The 21,624-nt window shown below is 45.5% G+C and overlaps 1 protein-coding gene across 5 annotated transcripts; it reads right to left on the reverse strand.

The window, feature by feature from the left end:
* Positions 1 to 433: 433 nt before the first annotated feature.
* LOC129849307 (uncharacterized) lies at positions 434 to 20,866 on the reverse strand. 5 transcript variants are annotated; one of them, XM_055916236.1, is made up of 18 exons: positions 20,624 to 20,866; positions 18,721 to 18,803; positions 17,910 to 18,180; positions 17,657 to 17,812; positions 17,381 to 17,505; positions 16,952 to 16,988; positions 16,430 to 16,704; positions 11,978 to 15,618; positions 11,478 to 11,686; positions 11,076 to 11,163; positions 10,818 to 10,913; positions 7,537 to 7,624; positions 7,078 to 7,220; positions 3,507 to 3,571; positions 1,298 to 3,394; positions 1,051 to 1,116; positions 804 to 887; positions 434 to 665 (listed from the first exon to the last, which is right to left on the reverse strand). In XM_055916236.1, the coding sequence occupies exons 1-12, from the start codon at positions 20,744 to 20,746 to the stop codon at positions 7,587 to 7,589; spliced, it is 5,142 nt and encodes a 1,713-aa protein (XP_055772211.1). In that variant the 5' UTR covers positions 20,747 to 20,866; the 3' UTR covers positions 434 to 665; positions 804 to 887; positions 1,051 to 1,116; positions 1,298 to 3,394; positions 3,507 to 3,571; positions 7,078 to 7,220; positions 7,537 to 7,586. The 5 variants fall into 5 exon arrangements, with proteins under 5 accessions (XP_055772211.1, XP_055772212.1, XP_055772214.1 ...); XM_055916237.1 differs by lacking the exons at positions 1,298 to 3,394; positions 3,507 to 3,571; XM_055916239.1 differs by lacking the exons at positions 434 to 665; positions 804 to 887; positions 1,051 to 1,116; ... (2 more) ...; positions 7,078 to 7,220; positions 7,537 to 7,624 and having other exon boundaries at positions 10,664 to 10,913; positions 18,014 to 18,094.
* Positions 20,867 to 21,624: the final 758 nt, after the last annotated feature.

The following is a 21,624-nucleotide window of genomic DNA, read 5'->3' on the forward strand; positions in this document are numbered from 1 at the left end:
TCAGAGGTAGCGTCGTCAGACGGGCCAGTGGCAGCTTCAGAGGTAGCGTCGTCAGACGGGCCAGTGGCAGCTTCAGAGGTAGCGTCGTCAGACGGGCCAGTGGCAGCTTCAGAGGTAGCGTCGTCAGACGGGCCAGTGGCAGCTGCAGCGGTAGCGTCGTCAGACGGGCCAGTGGCAGCTTCAGCGGTAGCGTCGTCAGACGGGCCAGTGGCAGCTGCAGCGGTAGCGTCGTCAGACGGGCCAGTGGCAGCTGCAGCGGTAGCGTCGTCAGACGGGCCAGTGGCAGCGGTAGCGTCGTCAGACGGGCCAGTGGCAGCGGGTAGCGTCGTCAGACGGGCCAGTGGCAGCTTCGAGGTAGCGGTAGCGTCGTCAGACGGGCCAGTGGCAGCAGGGTAGCGTCGTCAGACGGGCCAGTGGCAGCTTCAGGACGGTAGCGTCGTCAGACGGGCCAGTGGCAGCTTCAGAGGTAGCGTCGTCAGACGGGCCAGTGGCAGCTTCAGAGGTAGCGTCGTCAGACGGGCCAGTGGCAGCTTCAGAGGTAGCGTCGTCAGACGGGCCAGTGGCAGCTTCAGAGGTAGCGTCGTCAGAGGACAGGGCATCATTTGCCGTAGAGCTACCATGGTTTGGAGAAGCTTGGGATTCTACTTCATTAGTCTCTAAATACTCTGGAGAGAAAACATAAAGGAACAGTTGGGTATTCTACAGCAACACAGCTGTTCTACACGGTCTAGGCCAAATTGCCATTCTAATGTTGAGCAACATGAACCCAACACAGATTTTTAAGTATATGTTTCAGGCCGTACCTTCTCTGTCTTGTTTAGCGTCAGACCCTATGGATCGGAGCAAGGCCAGGGCATGCACAATGGAGACGTCATTTGATGACAGCTCTGAAAAACGTAGGTTAAGGTACACAAGCAAAATGACCAAATCAAAGAGTTTGACAACATTATTTAGACAACTGAGTTACTCTATGGTGTTGAATGAGTGTCAAACACAGCAGCACCATAGACACAGTACAAAGCTAGAAGGGTTGTGGAAAGAAACACTTACCTCCAAGTCTGCTCTGCAGAGAGACTTGCTCTTGCTTCTGGGACTTTCCAACAGGGTAACAAGAAACTGAGGAGAAAGTGTTAACAGAAGTGGAGTTGACACAAAATAACTACATATATTAATAGCAGTGAAGAATAAAAGTTGACCAACGCGGAAGAAACATTCAAATTTTAATCTCACACTTGTAAAGTTCCGCATATTTCCCAAACAAATCCCTTCAATCCAAATAAAAAATTAGTGAACCAACCTTTGACAACCCCCACAGTCATCACAAAGAGCAGTAATTCTCTCAAACCTCCCATGATCATGAGAATAGTCTGTGTTATCAACAGGTAATGTCTTCCCGTGGCCTGTATGAGGCTTATATAGGCCACTAATGACCTTTTACCTGACAAACAGGACTTAACGATCAATTAACAAGCTTGATTGAGGTGTTACTTTCAGATAGAAATAGACCATGTAGAACGTATGTTGATTCTTTGGTGGGCAGGCAATCTTTTCGACTCCATATATTGCATTTATATCTGTAGTGTTTAACCCTAATGGTCTCAGATCAGCAGTAGAAAGAAGTAGGCCTAATTATTTTAGGTGTAATCTTCAAAGATATTAGGGGGAAATAAACACTGTACCCAAATCCACTTTTTACAATGCTCCTGGGAAATGGGTAGGCCTCCACCATATAGTCCTTCACAGTTTTACAGCTGTGTTATACTCCTTTATTTACATAGATCACATACATAAATATATATGTTAGCTGTAGGTAGCTTTGGGATAAAATTCCCATATTGTATTGTTACTAACATAAATCATAATATATCATATTTTCCTCATTTGCTCTGTAGGAGGTTCGTCATATGAAGGACATTCAAGTGGATGTGACCCCTAACCTGCAATAGGGGCTCAGTGGGGTGACAGACATCCTGTAACGGATCTCCAAGCTAGTGTTGAGATGTGTCTGTTACTTGAACTTTACAGCAGAGGTAACTCTGGGTCTAGCGCTTGATGGATTTTGTGACTGCACTTGAAGAAACGTTCAAAGTTTTTGAAATTTTCCAGATTGACTGAACTTCATGTCTTAAAATAATATTCGACTTTCGTTTCTCTTTGCTTATTTGAGCTGTTCTTGCCATAATATGGACTTGGTATTTTACCAAATAGGGCTATCTTCTGTATACCACCCCTACCTTGTCACAAAACAAGTGATTGGCTCAAAAGCACTAAGGAAATAAATTCCACAAATTAACTTTGAACAAGGCACACCTGTTAATTGAAATGCATTCCAGGTGAGTCCCTCATGAAGCTGATTGAGAGAATGCCAAGAGTGTGCAAAGCTGTCATCAAGGAAAAGGGTGGCTACTTTGAAGAATCTCAAATATAAAATATATTTCGATTTTTTTGGTTACTACAGGATTCCTTATGTGGTATTTCATACTTTTGATGTTCTACAATGTAGAAAATTGTAAAAAATAAAGAAACCCTGGAATGAATAGGTGTGTCCAAACTTTTGACTGGTACTGTATATATTGTAACGGTGTAATAAAATACCCAAGAATAAAGCTATATACAAGGAGTACCAGTTCCAAATCAGTGTGCAGGGGTACGAGGTATTTGAGGTAGATATGTACAAGGCAGGGTAAAGTGACTAGGCATCAGGATAGATAATAATAAGAGCAAAATAAAGAACAGAGCAGCAGCAGCAAATGAGTGTAAAGGTGTGTGTTTGTTTGTGAGAGTGTGTAATGTGTACGCATGTGTGTTTGGGTTGTGTCGGTTTGTGTGTGTGTGGATTTTGTGTGGGAGTGTGAATGTAGTATGTGTGTGTGTGCATATGGTTTGTATACAGTCTAGGGATTGTGGGTAGGGTCAGAGCAAGACCCTTTAACAGCCCTGTTGATGTGGATGGGGACGTGCTCTCCCCTCTTGCTCCTATAGTCCACGATCAGCTCCTTGGTCTTACTGACATTGAGGAAGAGGTTGTCCTGGCACCACAATGCCAAGTCTCTGACCTCTCATCGCCTTCGTGTCGTCAGCAAACTTGATGATGGTGTTGGAGTCGTGTGTGGCCACACAGTCATGGGTGAACAGGGAGTACAAGAGGGGACTAAGCACGCATCCCTGAGGGCCTCCCGTGTTGAAGGTCAGTGTGGCAGAGGTGTTCTTGCCTATCCTCACCACCTGGGGCCGGCCCGTCAGAAAGTCCAGCATCCAGTTGCAGAAGGAGGTCTTCAGTCCCAAGGTCCCTAGCTTGGAGGGGACTATGGTGTTGAATGCTGGGCTGTAGTCTATGAACAGTATTCTCACATAGGTATTTCCCCTCTCAATTGAGATTGCTTCATCTGTGGATCTGTTGGGGAGATATGCAAATTGGAGTGGGTACAGGGTGTCTGAGATGATTGTGTTGATGTGGTCATGACCAGACTTTCAAAGCACAGATGTGAGTGCTACAGACAGGTTACCTTGGAGTTCTTGGGAACACGGACAATGGTAGTCAGCTTGAAATATGTCGGGATTACAGACTGTCCTGTGAGGATCCAAATAGGTCAGATCAGGTTTGCAATGAATGACTTCAACAAGATCCCTTCTTTTTTTAACCTTTATTTAACTAGGCAAGTCAGTTAAGAACAAATTCTGTGTTTCATTGACGGCCTAGGAACAGTAGGTTAACTGCCTTGTTCAGGGGCAGAACGACAGATTTGTACCTTGTCAGCTCAGGGATTCGATCTTGCAACCTTTCGGTTACTAGTCCAACGCTCTAACCACTAGGCTACGCTGCCGCCCCCTCTCTCCCGCAGAGGGGGGAGGAGGGAACTGGTGGGGGTTAACAACTCACGCCCTTTTGCTTTGTTTCAAGAAATCCTTTTTCCCGACAAAATTCTAACACGTTCAGAAGCAACTACTGGAACAATATATCTAACATAAAACGTGGGGAATGGTCAGAGGTGATCTAAAGAACACTAATGTTGTTTTGTTAGTTATGTAGTCATTATAAATGTTATAAAGGAAATACTGTAACATGGAAAGTACACCCACTACATATGTGAAGTGTCCCTCCAATGTGTTGAGCATGAAATGGAGAAGAACAACAGTTGAAGACTTGAAAAAGACCATGCTGACCACCAGGCTGCCATCCTGGACGTCCGTGAGGAAGTGGACCAAAAATACAAGAAGTTGGAAGACTCCATCGCTAAACTCGAGGAGAAATTTGATTATTATGAACATTTCCAAAGGCACTCGAATTTGAGACTTCAAGGTTTCCCGGAGTTCGTGGAGGGAAGAGACGCGATCTCCTTTCTACAGGATTCCCAAAATTCTGGATCTACCCCCTCCCGCGCACCCACTGGAGATTGGAGATACTGGAGATACTCGGCCTTGTCTCAGGATAGTAAGTTGGTGGTTGAAGATATCCCTCTAGTGGTGTGGGGGCTGTGCTTTGGCAAAGTGGGTGGGGTTATATCCTGCCTGTTTGGCCCTGTCCGGGGGTATCGTCGGATGGGGGCACAGTGTTTCCCGACCCCTCCTGTCTCAGCCTCCAGTATTTATGCTGCAGTAGTTTATGTGTCGGGGGGCTAGGGTCAGTCTGTTATATCTGGTGTATTTCTCCTGTCTTATCCGGTGTCCTGTGTGAATTTAAGTATGCTCTCTAATTATCTCTGTTTCTCTCTCTCTCTCTCTCTCTCGGAGGACATGCCTCAAGACTACCTGGCCTGATGACTCCTTGCTGTCCCCAGGCCACCTGGCCGTGCTGCTGCTCCAGTCTCAACTGTTCTGCCTGCGGCTATGGAACCCCGACCTGTTCACTGGACATGCTACCTTGTCCCAGACCTGCTGTTTTCAACTCTCTAGAGACAGCAGAAGCGGTAGAGATACTCTGAATGATCGGCTATGAAAAGCCAACTGACATTTACTCCTGAGGTGCTGACCTGTTTCACCCTCTACAACCACTGTTATTATTATTATCTGAACCTGCTGGTCATCTATGAACATTTGAACATCTTGCACATGTTCTGTTATAATCTCCACCCGGCACAGCCAGAAGAGGACTGGCCACCCCTCATAGCCTGGTTCCTCTCTAGGTTTCTTCCTAGGGAGTTTGCCCTAGCTACCGTGCTTCTACACCTGCATTGCTTGCTGTTTGGGGTTTTAAGCTGGGTTTCTGTACAGCACGTTGTGACATCAGTTGATGTAAGAAGGGCTTTATAAATACATTTGATTGATTGATAGTGATGAGCTTTGAGTGCACTATGGTGTTGAACGCTGAGCTGTAGTCAATGAATAGCATTCTCACATAGGTGTCCCTTTTGTCCAGGTGTAAAAGGGCAGTGTGGAGTGCAATAGAGATTGCATCATCTGTGGATCTGTTGGGGCGGTATGCAAATTGGAGTAGGTTTAGGGTTTCTAGGATAATGGTGTTGATGTGAGCCATGACCAGCCTTTCAAAAACAAAGACGTGAGTGCTACGAGTCGGTAGCTATTTAGGCAGGTTACCTTAGTCTTCTTGGGCACAAGGACTATGGTGCAATGCTTGAAACATGTTGGTATTACAGACTCAGACAGGGAGAGGTTGAAAATGTCAGTGAAGACGCTTGCCAGTTAGTCAGCGCATGCTCGGGTACACATCCTGGTAATCCGTTTGGCCCTGTGGCCTTGTGAATGTTGACCTGTTTAAAGGTCTTACTCACATCAGCTGCGGAGAATGTGATCACACAGTAGTCCGGAACAGCTGGTGCTCTCATGCATGTTACAGTGTTACTTGCTTCGAAGCGAGCATATAAATAATTTAGCTCGTCTGGTAGGCTCGTGTCACTGGGCTGCTCTCGGCTGTGCTTCCCTTTGTAGTCTGTAATAGTTTGCAAGCCCTGCCACATCCGACCAGCATCGGAGGCGGTGTAGTATGATGTGATCTTTGTCCTGTATTGATGCTTTGCCTGGTTGATGGTTCGTCGGAGGGCATATCGGGATTTCTTATAAGCTTCCAGGTTAGAGTCCCGCTCCTTGAAAGCGGCAGCTCTACCCTTTTAGCTAAGGTTGGATTTTGCCTGTAATCCATGACTTCTGGTTGGGTTATGTACGTATAGTCACTGTGGGGCCGACGTCATCCATGCACTTATTGATGAAGCCAGTGACTGATGTGGTGTAATCCTCAATGCCATCGGAAGAATACCAGAAAATATTCCAGTCTGTGCTAGAAAAACAGTCCTGTAGTTTAGCATCTGCCTCATCTGACCACTTTTTTATTGATCTAGTCACTGGTGCTTCCTGCTTTAATTGTTGCTTGTAAGCAGGAATCCGGAGGATAGAAATATGGTCAGATTTGCCAAATGGGGGGCGAGGGAGAGCTTTGTATGCATCTTTGAATATGGAGTAAAGGTGGTCCAGAGTTTCTTTTCCTCTGGTTGCACATTTATCATGTTGATAGAGAGAGAGACAATACATTCCTGATCAGGTCACTTGGTTAGGAAAACCCCCTGACCCAACACACTGTGTCCCGACACACTGGGTCCCAACCCACTGGCTCCAACCTCCTGGATCCAACCTCCTGGATCCAATCTCCATCTCTTCATTACTTGGTTATGAAAACCCCCTGGTCCCAACACACTGGTCCCAACCCCCTGGTCCCAACCCCCTGGTCCCAACACACTGGTCCCAACACAGTTGTCCCAACCCACTGGTCCCAACCCCCTGGCCAAACCTCCATCTCTTCATTACTTGGTTATGAAAAATCCCTGGTCCCAACACACTGGTCCCAACCCCCTGGTCCCAACACACTGGTCCCAACACAGTTGTCCCAACCCCCTGGTCCCAACCCCTGGCCCCAATCCCCTGGTCCCAACCCACTGGTCCCAACCCACTGGTCCCAACACAATTGTCCCAACCCACTGATCCCAACCCCCTGACCCAACCTCCATCTCTTCATTACTTGAAGGAAATCATTCTCCAACACACTAGAGCTCTGTCTTTTCGTGGAGTTGTAATTGAACAGTGACTACACAGTTGAATGTGGGGAGGTGTATGTATGCATTGACTCACATCCACCCCAAGGTCCAGGAGGTACTTGACTATGCTGATCATGCCGCTGGAGGCTGCAGAGTGGAGAGGGGTGTAGGCCTTCTTGTCTTTACAGGACACCTCTGATCCATGAGAGGCCAGCAGTTTCACCACCTCAATGTGCCCTATGGGGGGGAAAAGAGAGACAAACAGAGATGGAGAGAGAGACAGACAGATGGAGAGAGACAGAGAGATAGGCAGAGATATAGAGGGAGAGAGAGGTTAGTTTACAGTGGTACACAGCACCATAAACAATACCTACATCGTGTTAGTACAATTGAAAACCTACATCTTATCAACATACTTAGTCCATCATTCTGACATAATAACACACTAGAGGTGGACCATACAGCTGAGCTGTGAGGCTAACACACAGCCAATTCATTCACTCACTGGGATAAGGACATTAGTCAGAATGTAAATGTGTGGTCAACTCATTACCCATGTAAGCAGCCCAGTGGATTGCTCGGCGGTCCTTCTTGTCAAAAGCATTAATGTTGGCTCCTCTGGAGAGAAGCAGCATCACCATCTAACAGGAAAAGGAGAGAGAAACAAAACACAGGCTGAGGAAAACTAAAGCAAGATCTGCTCAAATCTGGCGTCAAAGCCTCTCTTGAACAAACTCAAGCATACAACTAGGGCTGTGACGGTCATGGGACTTCCGGTGTCGGTGATTGACGTGCGGTATGTACACAGTCATCGACATAACTGACAGCCGACGGACGGACGGGGGAAACATTAGCAAAGGAAAACGGAGTGTTTAGGCCTAACTGTCTTGCTCATAGGCGCGCGAGTCTCAAGTTAAGGGGAAGCTCATTTTCACCATAAAAAAATAAATAAAGCATTCTATGCATCATCACATTTACAGACTTTTGTAAGATAGCTGACTATTGCTAATGTGATTAGTAAATTGGATAGTCATCATTTAGGTTAATAATATAACTCAATCACTGTTCACAAAAAAACGGCTGTTCAATGCAGCGCGTGGTGGAGTAAGGCTAGGCTAGGCTATGTCAGATATGTTTCTCTTTACAGGATTTTTTCCCCCCCTTGTTAAAATATTTTTTATCATGCAATTCTACTACACTTTATATGACTATAGAGATTAGCAGAATCTTTTTCAATATGACTTTCAAGTGGCACTGACCCAGGGATAAAGAAAGTGAATATGCACACTCACCGGGGATATAGCCAATGGCAAAAATACTGTTCGCTCAATTAAGTTGAGAATTTTGATAACTAAAAGACAGATTAGTCTTTTCATTGTCTTCTCTTTGAAGCAATAGCCAATTGCTTTCCAAACTATGTTAGCCCGAGATAGTGTTCAGTCTTTCGTGACATGCACTGTCAGGCTCATGTAAGAAGTCATATTTACACTTGACCACGTCTGTGATCAGTGCAAAAAAAATGGACGTCCTTTAGCTCTGTCCGAACCTCCCCCTTCACCTTGAAAAAGAAAGGTTTGGGAAACCCTGCTTTAACAGGCTAAAACTATTTTAAACCGGTCTTATTTTGAGACTAAGTCTGCTCCAGCCTATAAGAACGAGGAGGAATGTCATAAAGTAAGTAAAACCAGATCATGAACTACAGTACTGTAAAGTGACAGATACTGAACAAGGTGCATACGGCTGATGGAAGGAGGCATCTGTTCGTAAATTGCTGGAGCACAGAAAGGATATGTCCAAAACACATCCTACCTTTCCCAATGATGAGTAAAGGCCTTTTGGCCTACCTTTCCCAATGATAAGTAAAGGCCGTTTGGCCTACCTTTCCCAATGATGAGTAAAGGCCGTTTGGCCTACCTTTCCCAATGATAAGTAAAGCGCCGTTTGGCCTACCTTTCCCAATGATGAGTAAAGACCGTTTGGCCTACCTTTCCCAATGATAAGTAAAGGCCGTTTGGCCTACCTTTCCCAATGATGAGTAAAGACCGTTTGGCCTACCTTTCCCAATGATGAGTAAAGGCCGTTTGGCCTACCTTTCCCAATGATGAGTAAAGGCCGTTTGGCCTACCTTTCCCAATGATGAGTAAAGACCGTTTGGCCTACCTTTCCCAATGATGAGTAAAGGCCGTTTGGCCTACCTTTCCCAATGATGAGTAAAGGTCGTTTGGCCTACCTTTCCCAATGATGAGTAAAGGCCGTTTGGCCTACCTTTCCCAATGATAAGTAAAGGCCGTTTGGCCTACCTTTCCCAATGATGAGTAAAGACCGTTTGGCCTACCTTTCCCAATGATAAGTAAAGGCCGTTTGGCCTACCTTTCCCAATGATGAGTAAAGGCCGTTTGGCCTACCTTTCCCAATGATGAGTAAAGGCCGTTTGGCCTACCTTTCCCAATGATAAGTAAAGGCCGTTTGGCCTACCTTTCCCAATGATGAGTAAAGGCCGTTTGGCCTACCTTTCCCAATGATGAGTAAAGGCCGTTTGGCCTACCTTTCCCAATGATAAGTAAAGGCCGTTTGGCCTACCTTTCCCAATGATAAGTAAAGGCCGTTTGGCCTACCTTTCCCAATGATGAGTAAAGGCCATTTGGCCTACCTTTCCCAATGATAAGTAAAGGCCGTTTGGCTTACCTTTCCCAATGATAAGTAAAGGCCGTTTGGTCTACCTTTCCCAATGATGAGTAAAGGCCGTTTGGCCTACCTTTCCCAATGATGAGTAAAGACCGTTTGGCCTACCTTTCCCAATGATGAGTAAAGACCGTTTGGCCTACCTTTCCCAATGATGAGTAAAGGCCGTTTGGCCTACCTTTCCCAATGATGAGTAAAGACCGTTTGGCCTACCTTTCCCAATGATGAGTAAAGACCGTTTGGCCTACCTTTCCCAATGATAAGTAAAGGCCGTTTGGCCTACCTTTCCCAATGATAAGTAAATGCCGTTTGGCTTACCTTTCCCAATGATGAGTAAAGGCCGTTTGGCCTACCTTTCCCAATGATGAGTAAAGGCCGTTTGGCCTACCTTTCCCAATGATGAGTAAAGGCCGTTTGGCCTACCTTTCCCAATGATGAGTAAAGACCGCTTGGCCTACCTTTCCCAATGATGAGTAAAGGCCGTTTGGCCTACCTTTCCCAATGATGAGTAAAGGCCGTTTGGCCTACCTTTCCCAATGATAAGTAAAGGCCGTTTGGCCTACCTTTCCCAATGATAAGTAAAGGCCGTTTGGCCTACCTTTCCCAATGATGAGTAAAGGCCGTTTGGCCTACCTTTCCCAATGATGAGTAAAGGTCGTTTGGCCTACCTTTCCCAATGATGAGTAAAGGCCGTTTGGCCTACCTTTCCCAATGATAAGTAAAGGCCGTTTGGCTTACCTTTCCCAATGATGAGTAAAGGGCGTTTGGCCTACCTTTCCCAATGATGAGTAAAGGTCGTTTGGCCTACCTTTCCCAATGATGACATGTTTGGCCGGGGTAGGCCGTCATTGTAAATAATAATTTGTTCTTAACTGACTTGCCTAGTTAAATGAAGGTTAAATAAAATAAAAAATATATGAAGTGCTTCACTATAAATACGTTTGACTATGTGGTTTGAAGTACTTTACCATTATCTTGCACAAACAGTAAGACAGAAATCAATGCAGTAATGTTTTATTAAATAAAGGCTCTGATTAAAATAGTAATAAAATCAGGCATTTGGCTAATTCTTCTTCCCAAAAGCTCCTCTGAATGGTTTGGAGACGACTCTGGAGATAGCTCGTAACACCCTGACTATGAGAGGGCGTTTACGGGACTGGGACTCCTGGGGAGCAGGGGCCAGTGTGGTTGTCAGGTCCTCCTTGGGTGGGGAAGTGGATGGAACCTCTGGAACCTCACACTCAGCATCTGTGATAAGAATATTTCATAATCAGAAAATGAACGTGTGTGTTTGTCTGTCTGTCTGCCTGTCTATCCGTCTGTCTGTCCGCCTGTATCTGTAGTCACTGTTTTAACAAGCTGGCCATAGGGTGATACATCAATATGACATTATCGATGCTTATCACTTACTCTGTGAAATACGAGTCTCTCTGAGACGTTTGGTAGGCAGCGCATCCTGTTCAGGGTGGCTCTTCGGTTCCTCTTTTGTCTTGAACAGCTGTTGACAAAACACATCAGGACAACTGAGCCTGTGTAAAATATATGGTATGCATCCCTAAAGGCACCCTATTGGCTACGTAAGGCACTACTTCTGACAAGGGCCCATAGTGCTCTGGTCAAAAGTAGTGCACTACAGACATTGACTCTCTCCCATGTGTATTAGGATTGTATTACAGCGGCCTCACTCAACCTCCTAAAGACAATGACAACAGCATTGTTCTAATGCTGAGAGACAATAGGGGTTTAGTGAATCTGTAGGGTACATTTCAGCCCTGCCTTACAGAGGTAATCTCAAAACACTGAGCCTCCTACCTTCATCCTGATCTTTGGAATCTTGCCAATTTTGGGTAGGAAGCGCCACTTCCTGTTCTTCTTAATCTCTTCCCCTCTGGCAGAGGGAAGGCGGGCCATGCCGTCAGCCTTTACATCAGCCGGGCTAAGGCCCCTGGCGGGGAATTCCTCAGTAGCATTAAGGTCAGCCACAACACCATGAGTGATGTCACTTGCGGCATTGCTGGTGTCTAAGTAAGAAGAGCAAGCTGGTGTGACCGACCTGGGTACAATAACTGGGAGAAGAGGACGCAACAATGGAAAGCAGTCACTGCGTTCCAAAAGGCATTCTCTTCCCTTTATAGTGCACAACTTTTGAACAGGGCCCATAGGGTCTGGCTCTGGTCAAAAGTAGTGCACTAAACATGGAAGAAGGTGCCATTTTGGACACAACCAGCAAAGTTCACATCATAAAACGCAATGTATTGAGCATCATGTTACAATGAAGTCCTATGCAGATGAAAAGAGGTACTTTCACTTACCACCCTCCATTGCAGACTTGGACAGATCAGTCAGACTGTCCATCACCATGTCTGTCATCAACTTGATGACCTGATCCAAAACCCTGTCAGCAGTGGGTGGCATAGGCCTACCCAAACACTGCCCCAGGAGTCTGCTAACAGAAGTGTGGGCAAAGCTGTAAACGAGCCCTGACGCATCGTCCTTTGACAGCTTCCTCAGTGCTGGCTTTGGCAGCGCTGGTTGAGAGAGGCTTCTGTGGCCAGTCATGGATTGAGGCTGGCGTCTTATGGTTATCTCCTGAATGAGACCATGGACCTTTGCGATCAGGTTGCCAGACGCATCTTGAAGGGCTTCAATTGACAGAAGCCTATCCAGATTTTCTTCTGCTGAAGTCATCTCTAGGTCGTCTGTCTTCAATGTGTCCATTATAGTTTTCACTATGATACTGGTGTCAGATATGTTCATTTCTTGTTGGCTCACAAGCGCTGACTGTGAACCTGTCTTGTCCATTGCGTTAGAGGTATGGCATTCTGTCCTTGTGATCTCATCGGCAGCGCTCATGTCAGGCAACAGGTCAAGGCTCTCCAGTAGAGAGTCTAACATGTTAGTGGCTATCAGACACTCCTCACTTGCATTCTGCCCAACAGATGAACTCTCAGAGTTGGCCAATCTGCACTTGATCACATTTAGGATCAAGCTGAGTGTCTTCTTTGCAGTTTTGCTAAAGCCTTCTTGGCTGAATGCCACTGTTCCGTCTTGTAGAGCCTCAAGAGGTTCACAACTTTCACTCAATCCACAACCATGGAGAGGAGAGGCTCTCTTCAAACTGGTGTCGCTCACAACTAACATACTCCTGGTGGGCAGACTGACATCCTCACTGCATGTGTCAATTACATGGTGGTATGTGGAGGAGCCACTCGAAGACACAAGGGCTTTAAACCTTTTAGTCAAACAGACTTTTGAAAATGGCTTCTCACTTCTCACAGACGGAGGGCGGCTCGTGTCCTTAACAAGAGCAGTGTCAGGGGACTTCGAGCATCTGAGTGTATCCACAGGGGTGGAGTCCAGCACATCTTTAGCTGTGGTGACTGACACGGGTGGAAAAGACAAAAAGACATTCAGTCTATCCTTTACTCTGTGGTACATGATTTGAGCAGCAAAAAATGAGTTGTCAAAGACAACTCTGGGATTGAGTTGGGACTGCAGCTTTTTCTCTCCTAGTGGGAAGGAGTCTGCGTCCTCCACTGTGTACTGGGATACACTTTCAAGGTCTTGCACGATCATATTCAATATATCTTCAGTTGTAGAAACCACATGGTGTGAGAAGGTGATGCTAGGCATGCTCTGTGGCAAAGAACAGTTGGCTTCGCTAGCAGCTCTGAGAATGGCCTCACGCACAATCTGTTTGGCCGTAGCTCGGAACTCAGCACTGTGAAAGCTCTGGATGGTAATGTTAGAGGTTCTGCTGGCTGCACTACGAGATCGCGTGAGCGTGGCAATCTCGGCTGACGTCACGTCACTCGAAATGGTGAGGTCCTCCAATTTCGAAATTATCGAGTCCAACTTCTGGTTGAAGTCGAAAGACGCATTTGATGTGTTCTCCCCAACGGAAGCGAAGCGGTCTTCCTTTGAAGTCTCCAACCTCAGCACCGAGATCACCTGTTTGATGACCCCTTTAGTGCAGGTGTCGAGGGTGAGCTGGTGGGCTGAGGCTGAGGACATAGAAGAGGTATTACTGTCTGTCTTCTGTACAGGAGATACCTCCACAGTGGTCTCAGTTACAAGTAGTCCAGTGTCATAGAGCTCAATTTGCACAGGAGTATTTTGTCCCTCAGTGAGAAGGTGAGAGGTGAAAAGCTTCCTCAGTTTGTCCAGGGTTTTGGTATAAATCTTCTGGGAACCTGAACTCACTTCCACCCAGAACATTTTGCGACCTGATTTCGTACGCATGGAGGCCTTATTGACCTCAGATACCTCATGCAGGTCGGAAATAATTCCACCAAATAGATCAGAGGATGCCTCCTCAATATTCTCCGCGGAAACACAGACAGACAGAACTTCCGACAGTTTCCCACAAGTGTCGGTTTTATCCAGCACGCCAGTATATGTCACAGCTGCATCCTGAATGACCTGAGTGATGCATTGCTCAGCTTGGACGATACACTCCTCCACTGGTTGACCATGGAGTATGTCAACTTTATCAGCAGGGAGCACCTTCTGAATACTCACATTCTCCTCTGATGGGCGTGGGCTGTTGAAGATAATGCTCTCAGTGACCATGTTAGAGGAGGCGAGAGATGAGTCGAGAAGCAAAGACCTGTATATTATCGAGGTGGACATCTCTGGGTGCTTTATCATAGCAGTCTCCTCCAAAATGGCTGACGGGCCCTGGACGACGTCAGAGATATCCATGTCCTCAATGGTCTCTATCAGAGACGATAGTAGGTCTCTGGCTGACAGGTTGGTAGGTCTCTGGCTCTCGAGCTCCGTTTTGATTGCTTGACAGACAGTTGCTGCAGCAACAGCAGAGCTACAACACAACTGCTTCAAGGTGGAGTCAGAAATAGATGATGACAGATCTGTCATGGACATGGTGGAGAGTTGACTCTCAGAGACAAAGGGTCTGAGTTTGACAGACACCTGTCTGACCAAGTCCCCAGCAAGAGCTCTCATATCTATTGCTCCACTAGCTGAGTTGTAGGAGCAGGCACTCTGTGGCCTTGACGGGCTCCTGCTATCCAAAAATCCTGTTATCCCAAAAACCTCAAGTACAAGATCCACAACATCGGATGACACTTCTGTCATTCTGTTGTTGGACAGAAATTGACTTGGATGAATGGTGCCTGCATTCAGAGTCCAGTCGCAAATAGAGTTGTTGGACTGACTCTGGACTAGTGGAACTAGACAGGTTTCACTTGGACCTTGACCAAAGAGTTCTGCCATTTTGAGCAGAACTGATCTTAAGACCTTTGACTTGGAAATGTTCAGCAGTGGGTCGTTGTTGGACAGTCTGGTGGACGGTCTGCTAGCCGATCTCTGAACAACTAGGCTTTGTACTTCTGCCGAAATGGCAGTGAGAAAATAGGTCAAGGGGCTGGTCGCTCGTCCCTTGTTTCCTCTGTTGGCTTTTGCCTTGAAGATGCTATCTATGATGATGACTATAACCTGTCCAGCCAGAGGACCCAATATGGCCTCAAGCTCCCTCTCTAACTCAAGGGGAGACTTGTGGCCACGCGCAATATGCTCTATGGCATGGGAATACATCTTAGCAGACACCATGCTTAGCATCTCTTGGGCAAACTGCTGACTTGCTGAGATACTACCAGACAGCGGACCTAGAGTTCCCTGACTGAGACTTGGCATTAGCTCAGCCAATCTGGAGTTGAGAAGGTTCATAACCAACTCTACAATACCCATCATAAACCTGGTGTCCGGTGGTTTTTTGACAGGGCTGTATTTCTCCCGTCTACTCCAACTGGACGACAGTACGATGTCACTCTGCGTCTGGCCGCTCTGGACCATGTTGAAGACAGAATCCTCAGAGATTCCAAACACAGATCTCAGTGGTGCTGAGTGGGGTCTGTGTCTCATCTCTCTATCACCACCCTCAGGTGAGCAGACATATCGCTCTTCGTCCTCACTCAGCAAGGAAGTCATGGACCTGCAGAATGCACAACAGAAATGAATAGTACATGGTAACAAAATACAAAATATGATCCAAAAATTTGGAAGTATCTAAGTAGAATGGATATTTGTACTTATAACAAGGGACATGGGAATAATGTTTTTAGAAAGACCTAGCAGAAGAGGAGGGGAAAGAGGTAAGTACCTATGAGAGGAGGGGATAGGGGTAAGTACCTATGAGAGGAGGGGATAGGGGTAAGTACCTATGAGAGGAGGGGATAGGGGTAAGTACCTATGAGAGGAGGGGATAGGGGTAAATACCTATGAGAGGAGGGGATAGGGGTAAATACCTATGAGAGGAGGGGATAGGGGTAAGTACCTATGAGAGGAGGGGATAGGGGTAAATACCTATGAGAGGAGGGGATAGGGGTAAATACCTATGAGAGGAGGGGATAGGGGTAAGTACCTATGAGAGGAGGGGATAGGGGTAAATACCTATGAGAGGAGGGGATAGGGGTAAATACCTATGAGAGAAGGGGATAGGGGTAAGTACCTATGAGAGGAGATAGGGGTAAATACCTATGAGAGGAGGGGATAGGGGTAAGTACCTATGAGAGGAGGGGAAAGGGGTAAGTACCTATGAGAGGAGGGGATAGGGGTAGGTACCTGTGAGAGGAAGGGCTAGGGGTACAGGTACCTGTGAGAGGAGGGGCTAGGGGTACAGGTACCTGTGAGAGGAGGGGCTAGGGGTACAAGTACCTGTGAGAGGAGGGGCTAGGGGTACAGGTACCTATGAGAGGAGGGGAAAGGGGTAGGTACCTGTGAGAGGAGGGGTTAGGGGTAGGTACCTGTGAGAGGAGGGGAAAGGGGTGGGAGTTCGTGTGCTGCAAGCGGTTCTAGAACTGGTGCGCCTACTGGGTCCTCCACTAAAGCTGAATCTGACGCTGTGGCCAAGAGAGGTCACTTCTCTTGCCTCATTACTTCCTGATCCAGAAGAGCTTGACGAATCAGAGAGCTCGATCTGCATGGTGAGGTCAAGGGCGGGAATGACCACAGTGGATGTAGACTCCATCACCCAATTTGTAATATCCATGCACCTGGCACTAAACTCATGTCTGCTTATCTGAAATGTTAAAAGACCATACAGAGTTAGTTTGTTAACGGAGCTGCACTGCTGCACCATGTGTTTACTCAAGCTAGTCAATTAAAGCAGTGGTTCAGGATGTTCCCCAATGCTGGAAAGGGGGGCATGAGTGAAAAAGTTTGGGAACCTCTGAATTAAAGGTCCTGCTCGATTTCCACCAATAAGAGTTTGGAATGTTTGGTCCATCTTACCAACATTAACTACTTTAGAAGTGACTATAACTCACCCCGGCACGCATATTCTCACTCAGCAGATTCCAATGGCTGAAAAGTAAATAAAGGTACACAATTAAACTACATGACATTACCTCTATTCTCTTAGATTACGTTATGGATGGACCTCTACGGAACTAGGCCACATCCAAACATCCCTGATTGGTCATTTGGTCAGTTGAGTCCCTTGTATTTGCCCGAGATTATGGGAGAATCTCAATCTACTCACATCCTTCTCAAAACCCATTGGACGAGAAGGTCAAAAGGGAGGGCTTTCTCATCCAACTGGTTTTAAGGAGGCGAGAAGAGAGTTTGCAATTGAGATTGTCCCTATGGGTGCGTCCCAAATGGCCCCTATTCCTTAAATACTGAACTATTGTTGACCAAGGCTCTAATAGGGAACATATCTAGGGGGTAAATGGGGAAGCCAAAGAGAAACTTACCCATCCTTCATGTCCTGCACAAAGGTGTGTAGGTCTGGGTGGCTTCTCTTTCCCCTGCTGAGGGTGAGGCTGGTCTGGGAGGCTGCAGCCTTGTGGGTCACGGTAGTGAAGGTCACCACTGCAGCCTGATGGGGACGACAGAAAGCAGACTTAGGCTGGAATTCAATCAAATTCGCCATAGCACTGTTAACAGAATGTCTGTTTACGAACTACTGTCTGCATGCACAAACAGAAATGTACACACACACACACACACTGTTATCTGGAAGCATTTACCTTTGCCACTCGTTCAGTCTCCTGGGATTGAGATGGCCCGGCTGTTTCTAGATCATCACTCTCCTGCATCACACTCTCTCCTTCGACCTCCAGTGTCAGAGTTGATGTGGCTGTCTTCAGATCAACCTGATTCAACTCACTCTCTCCTTTGGCCTCCTAGATTAGAAGACCTTTACTAGCTCAAGCTTGGAAAATTCATTTGTAATTTTAATCTTCAATGCATCATTAAAACACAAAACACAATACATCATACCTCCGGTGACTGAGATGGGATGACAATGGCCTCGTCCAACTCACTCTCTCCTTCAACCTCCTGTGACTGATGAGGTGGGATGGCAACAGCATCGTCCAACTCACTCTCTCCTTCAACCTTCTGTGACTGAGACGTGCCATCTGTCTTCAGATCAGCCTCCTGCATCTCAATCTCTCCTTCAGCCTCTAGTGACAGAGTTGGGATATCTGTCTCTAGAACAGCCTCTTCCAACTTGGTCTGTCTCTCAACCTCTCTGTGATCTTTATCAGATCTAGATACAGAAAAAGGAATCGCTCTAAGGTCACTATAATGTGAGTGTGAGGATGTGTTCCAATTATAGAATTAGAATCATAGAAGTAGAATGAACCATTCTAGAACTAGAATAGAATCACTCGAATTATATGGTTCCAATACTCTGAGATGACTCGGCCTATCCAGAGTTATATATAGAGAGAATTTGGCAAACTTTTAGGAAGGACTCCATGTTAGCGGCTTTGAGCCTTTCATTTACCCTTTCATTATAAGTCAATTATAAAATAGATGTTCAGTTACATATTATTGTTTAAAATGTCAATATTGCGCATGGGGAGCAGCTTTCATATGGATATCTTTGATTATACTGTGTCATGTAATGTATACATATTGATGCAAATGCAACATAATGCAGATAGATGTCCCATCTCTCTAAATACATGGCTCTGGGCCTACCTCTCCATAGGCGGTGACCTTTGACCTACTACATAATCTGTATCTGTAGGCCTATGTGATCCTGTAACCAGTCACAAATGTGTCATTAGTGTAAATCACTTACCTGTCTTCCTTCATAACATCACCGTCATTGATGGGGTCATCCAGGTCTATGAGGGTGAGGTCATTCCCACTGACCTCTGACTCCTGAAAGACAGCACAAAGTCATGTTTTGAAGTCACCTACTGTGTCGCCTTTAGCCGTGTTGAAAACAACTGGGAACTCTCTGACTTCCGACTTCAGTGTGTTCAAGACAATCGGGGTAAAAAACGAACTCCGACAGGGAAAAATTGTTTTCAACAGTCGTCCAACTTGGATTTCCAAGTCAGACGCAGCGCGGCTTGGCGGGTCATGTTTCGGAGGACTCCTGACTCGACCTTTACCTCTCCCGAGCCCGTTGGGAAGTTGCAGCGATGAGACTAGATCGTAACTACCAATTGGATATCACAAAAAAATGACAAAAACTCTGGCATCTTTTTAGAGCTCCAACTTTCCGACCTAAAGATCATGGAAGTCATGATTTGACCAAGATCACTTGCCTTGAAAGCACCATTAACCCAACACTCATTGTCACATCACAATGCATCATATGCATAGAAATAGAATCACCAGAACATCATGTCAGGTGTACAGTTCAGTTTACCAGTCAAATTGCCATGGTCAGAGGCTCTATCCTTTCTAGTGATTCTATTTCTATGGTCACATCATAGTGCATCATATCTATGCTTGTGTCCGAAATAGCACCCTATTTCCAATATAGTGCACTTCTTTTGGCCAGAGCCCTATAGAGTGGCACAGTAATGAGTCATAATCCCCATAAAACCTAGTAGTCAAGCAGGGAAATGGTTCCAATTGTTTTTCCACCATACATTTTTCCCATAGTGGATTTTAGAAACACTTAAAATAAGGGCTGTGTTTCAGGTAGGCTTACCCTGGTGTGACATTTTGATAACTGTGTAAATCTCTCGGACAAGGTGACTTTTATCAACATATTCGCCTGTATTTACCCCCCAAATATTAAACGCTAATTAGCTGTTAATGTGGCTATCATAAAGAATTTCAAATGTCACGATGATCATGCTGATTGAGGCAAAGGTAAGAATCTCTTGATTAACTATCTAATGTTAGCTAAATGTAGTAATTAATAAATTGGCTACATTTCTTTAAATGGACAATTCTGTGAACTGTTTAGTGCAAGTTTTAAATTGACACAATACCTGTTAGCAAAGATGTCAGCTAGAAATTACGTTTAGGAGCTTGCAGGGATTTGTAGTTTTGCATGTCTACTTTGATGCTAATTAGACATTTCAAATCTGAGAGTAAATAGAGCCAAATGTATTGCTAAAAGTCACCTTGTCTGTGAGATATTTACATGGTTATAAAAATGTCACACCAGGGTAAGCCCACATGAAACACAGACCTTATTTTATGTGTTTCTAAAATTGCCTATGGGAAAAATGACAGAACAGAAATGTGACAGAAATGTGAAGGTGGTGTCATAATAACCTTTGACCCTAGACCCCCATTTGACCCACAACAGATTCTACTGTACCTTTAGCCAACTCTCATGACTCCCCGGCCATAGACTTTGTAATTTGATATTACAGAATGAATAGCACATAATTTCATTTATTTAACAATATTTAATCCACAGTACTTAATATAAATGGGGATTTAAAAATAATTATAAACTGGGTGGATCGAAACCTGAATGCTGATTGGCTGAAAGCCGTGGTATATCAGACTACTGTATACCATGGGTATGACAAAACATGTCTTTTTTACTGCTCTAATTATGTTGGTAACCAGTTTATAATAGCAATAAGGCACCTCGGGGATTCGTGAAATAAGGGCTTTGTCCTAGCTAGCACTTCGGGTTGCGTCGTGCGTAAGAACAGCCCTTAGCCGTGGTATATTGACAATATACCACAATCCCTTGGGCCTTATTGCTTAAATAACATGCCTACCTTGAACTCTTTATTCTCCATGTCCTTGCAAAATTCAGCACATTTCCTTGCCAAAATGAACGCTCCTCCAGCACTAGCGAGAATCACTGAACTGCTCCCGCGGTTTCGCATCAGTTTCAACATTTATCAGTGATGACGTAACAATGCTGTACAGATTTGACGCACTTCCAATCTCGTGCTGATGCAACGCTCTGTGCGGTTGTAAATTCACGCATGGACATTCTGCGAGTTGTAAACAAATGTAGGCTACTATTGCCCTTAAAAATGTTATGTTGTGGACGCAACATAACCCAGAGCGATAACCCAGAGTTCATCATTAAATAACATTGATTACTCATAAAATATACAGCAAACTTCAGATACTGAAAGAATTCATGGGAGTTTCGTGCTAGTTCCATCCGTTTAAAAGAATGATAATGACACGAAAAAACCTGTGAACCTCTTGTTGCTGATTTGGTGAACATAGCAAATGTATTGCACATATTTCATATAAAGTAGACCAGAGTTTTTCAATCGGGAGCCCGTTTTTGCTCCCGCCCAGCATCAACATCTGAGGTCCCTGTCAAGCGTGGGATTGAGAAACAAACACTCTACTTCTCCTCTGAGGTTGATTAACTCAAATGGCAAAATAAGGAAATCATCCTCATCATCACTGTGTAGAATATGCATGTATTTTACACTAATCAGGAATAGATAGGAATTTGGTGTGTGAGTCTGTCTGGACAGTCAACTTCCTGTGGAAAATCAACACCATGCCTGCATCCCAGATAGCACCCTATTCCCTATGTAGTTAACTACTTTTGATCAGGGCCTATAAGGATCTGGTCAAAAGTAGTGTACTAAATAGGGAATAGGGTGCCATTTGTCATTTGGAGACCACTACAGGAGCAGGTAGGCTTTACTCACAGCGAGGTGTAGAGGGCTGATGGCAGCTCTGACATCAATGTCGTTTAGCATGTCTGTCCCTGAGGTTTCAATTAGTTGAGGAAAGACAAGGACGG

Source organism: Salvelinus fontinalis, unplaced genomic scaffold, assembly GCF_029448725.1.
Source record: "Salvelinus fontinalis isolate EN_2023a unplaced genomic scaffold, ASM2944872v1 scaffold_1431, whole genome shotgun sequence".
In the NCBI taxonomy this organism is placed as follows: domain Eukaryota; kingdom Metazoa; phylum Chordata; class Actinopteri; order Salmoniformes; family Salmonidae; genus Salvelinus; species Salvelinus fontinalis.

Excerpts from the sequence above, each read along its gene's own strand:
- LOC129849307 (XM_055916235.1), bottom strand. The coding sequence starts at position 20,746 with ATGTTGAAACTGATGCGAAACCGCGGGAGCAGTTCAGTGATTCTCGCT. Across the intron at positions 17,506-17,656 it reads AGACTGAACGAGTGGCAAAG|GCTGCAGTGGTGACCTTCAC; the intron begins GTAAATGCTTCC and ends CGTCCCCATCAG. Across the intron at positions 16,705-16,951 it reads GTGAGAATATGCGTGCCGGG|ATAAGCAGACATGAGTTTAG; the intron begins GTGAGTTATAGT and ends TTAACATTTCAG.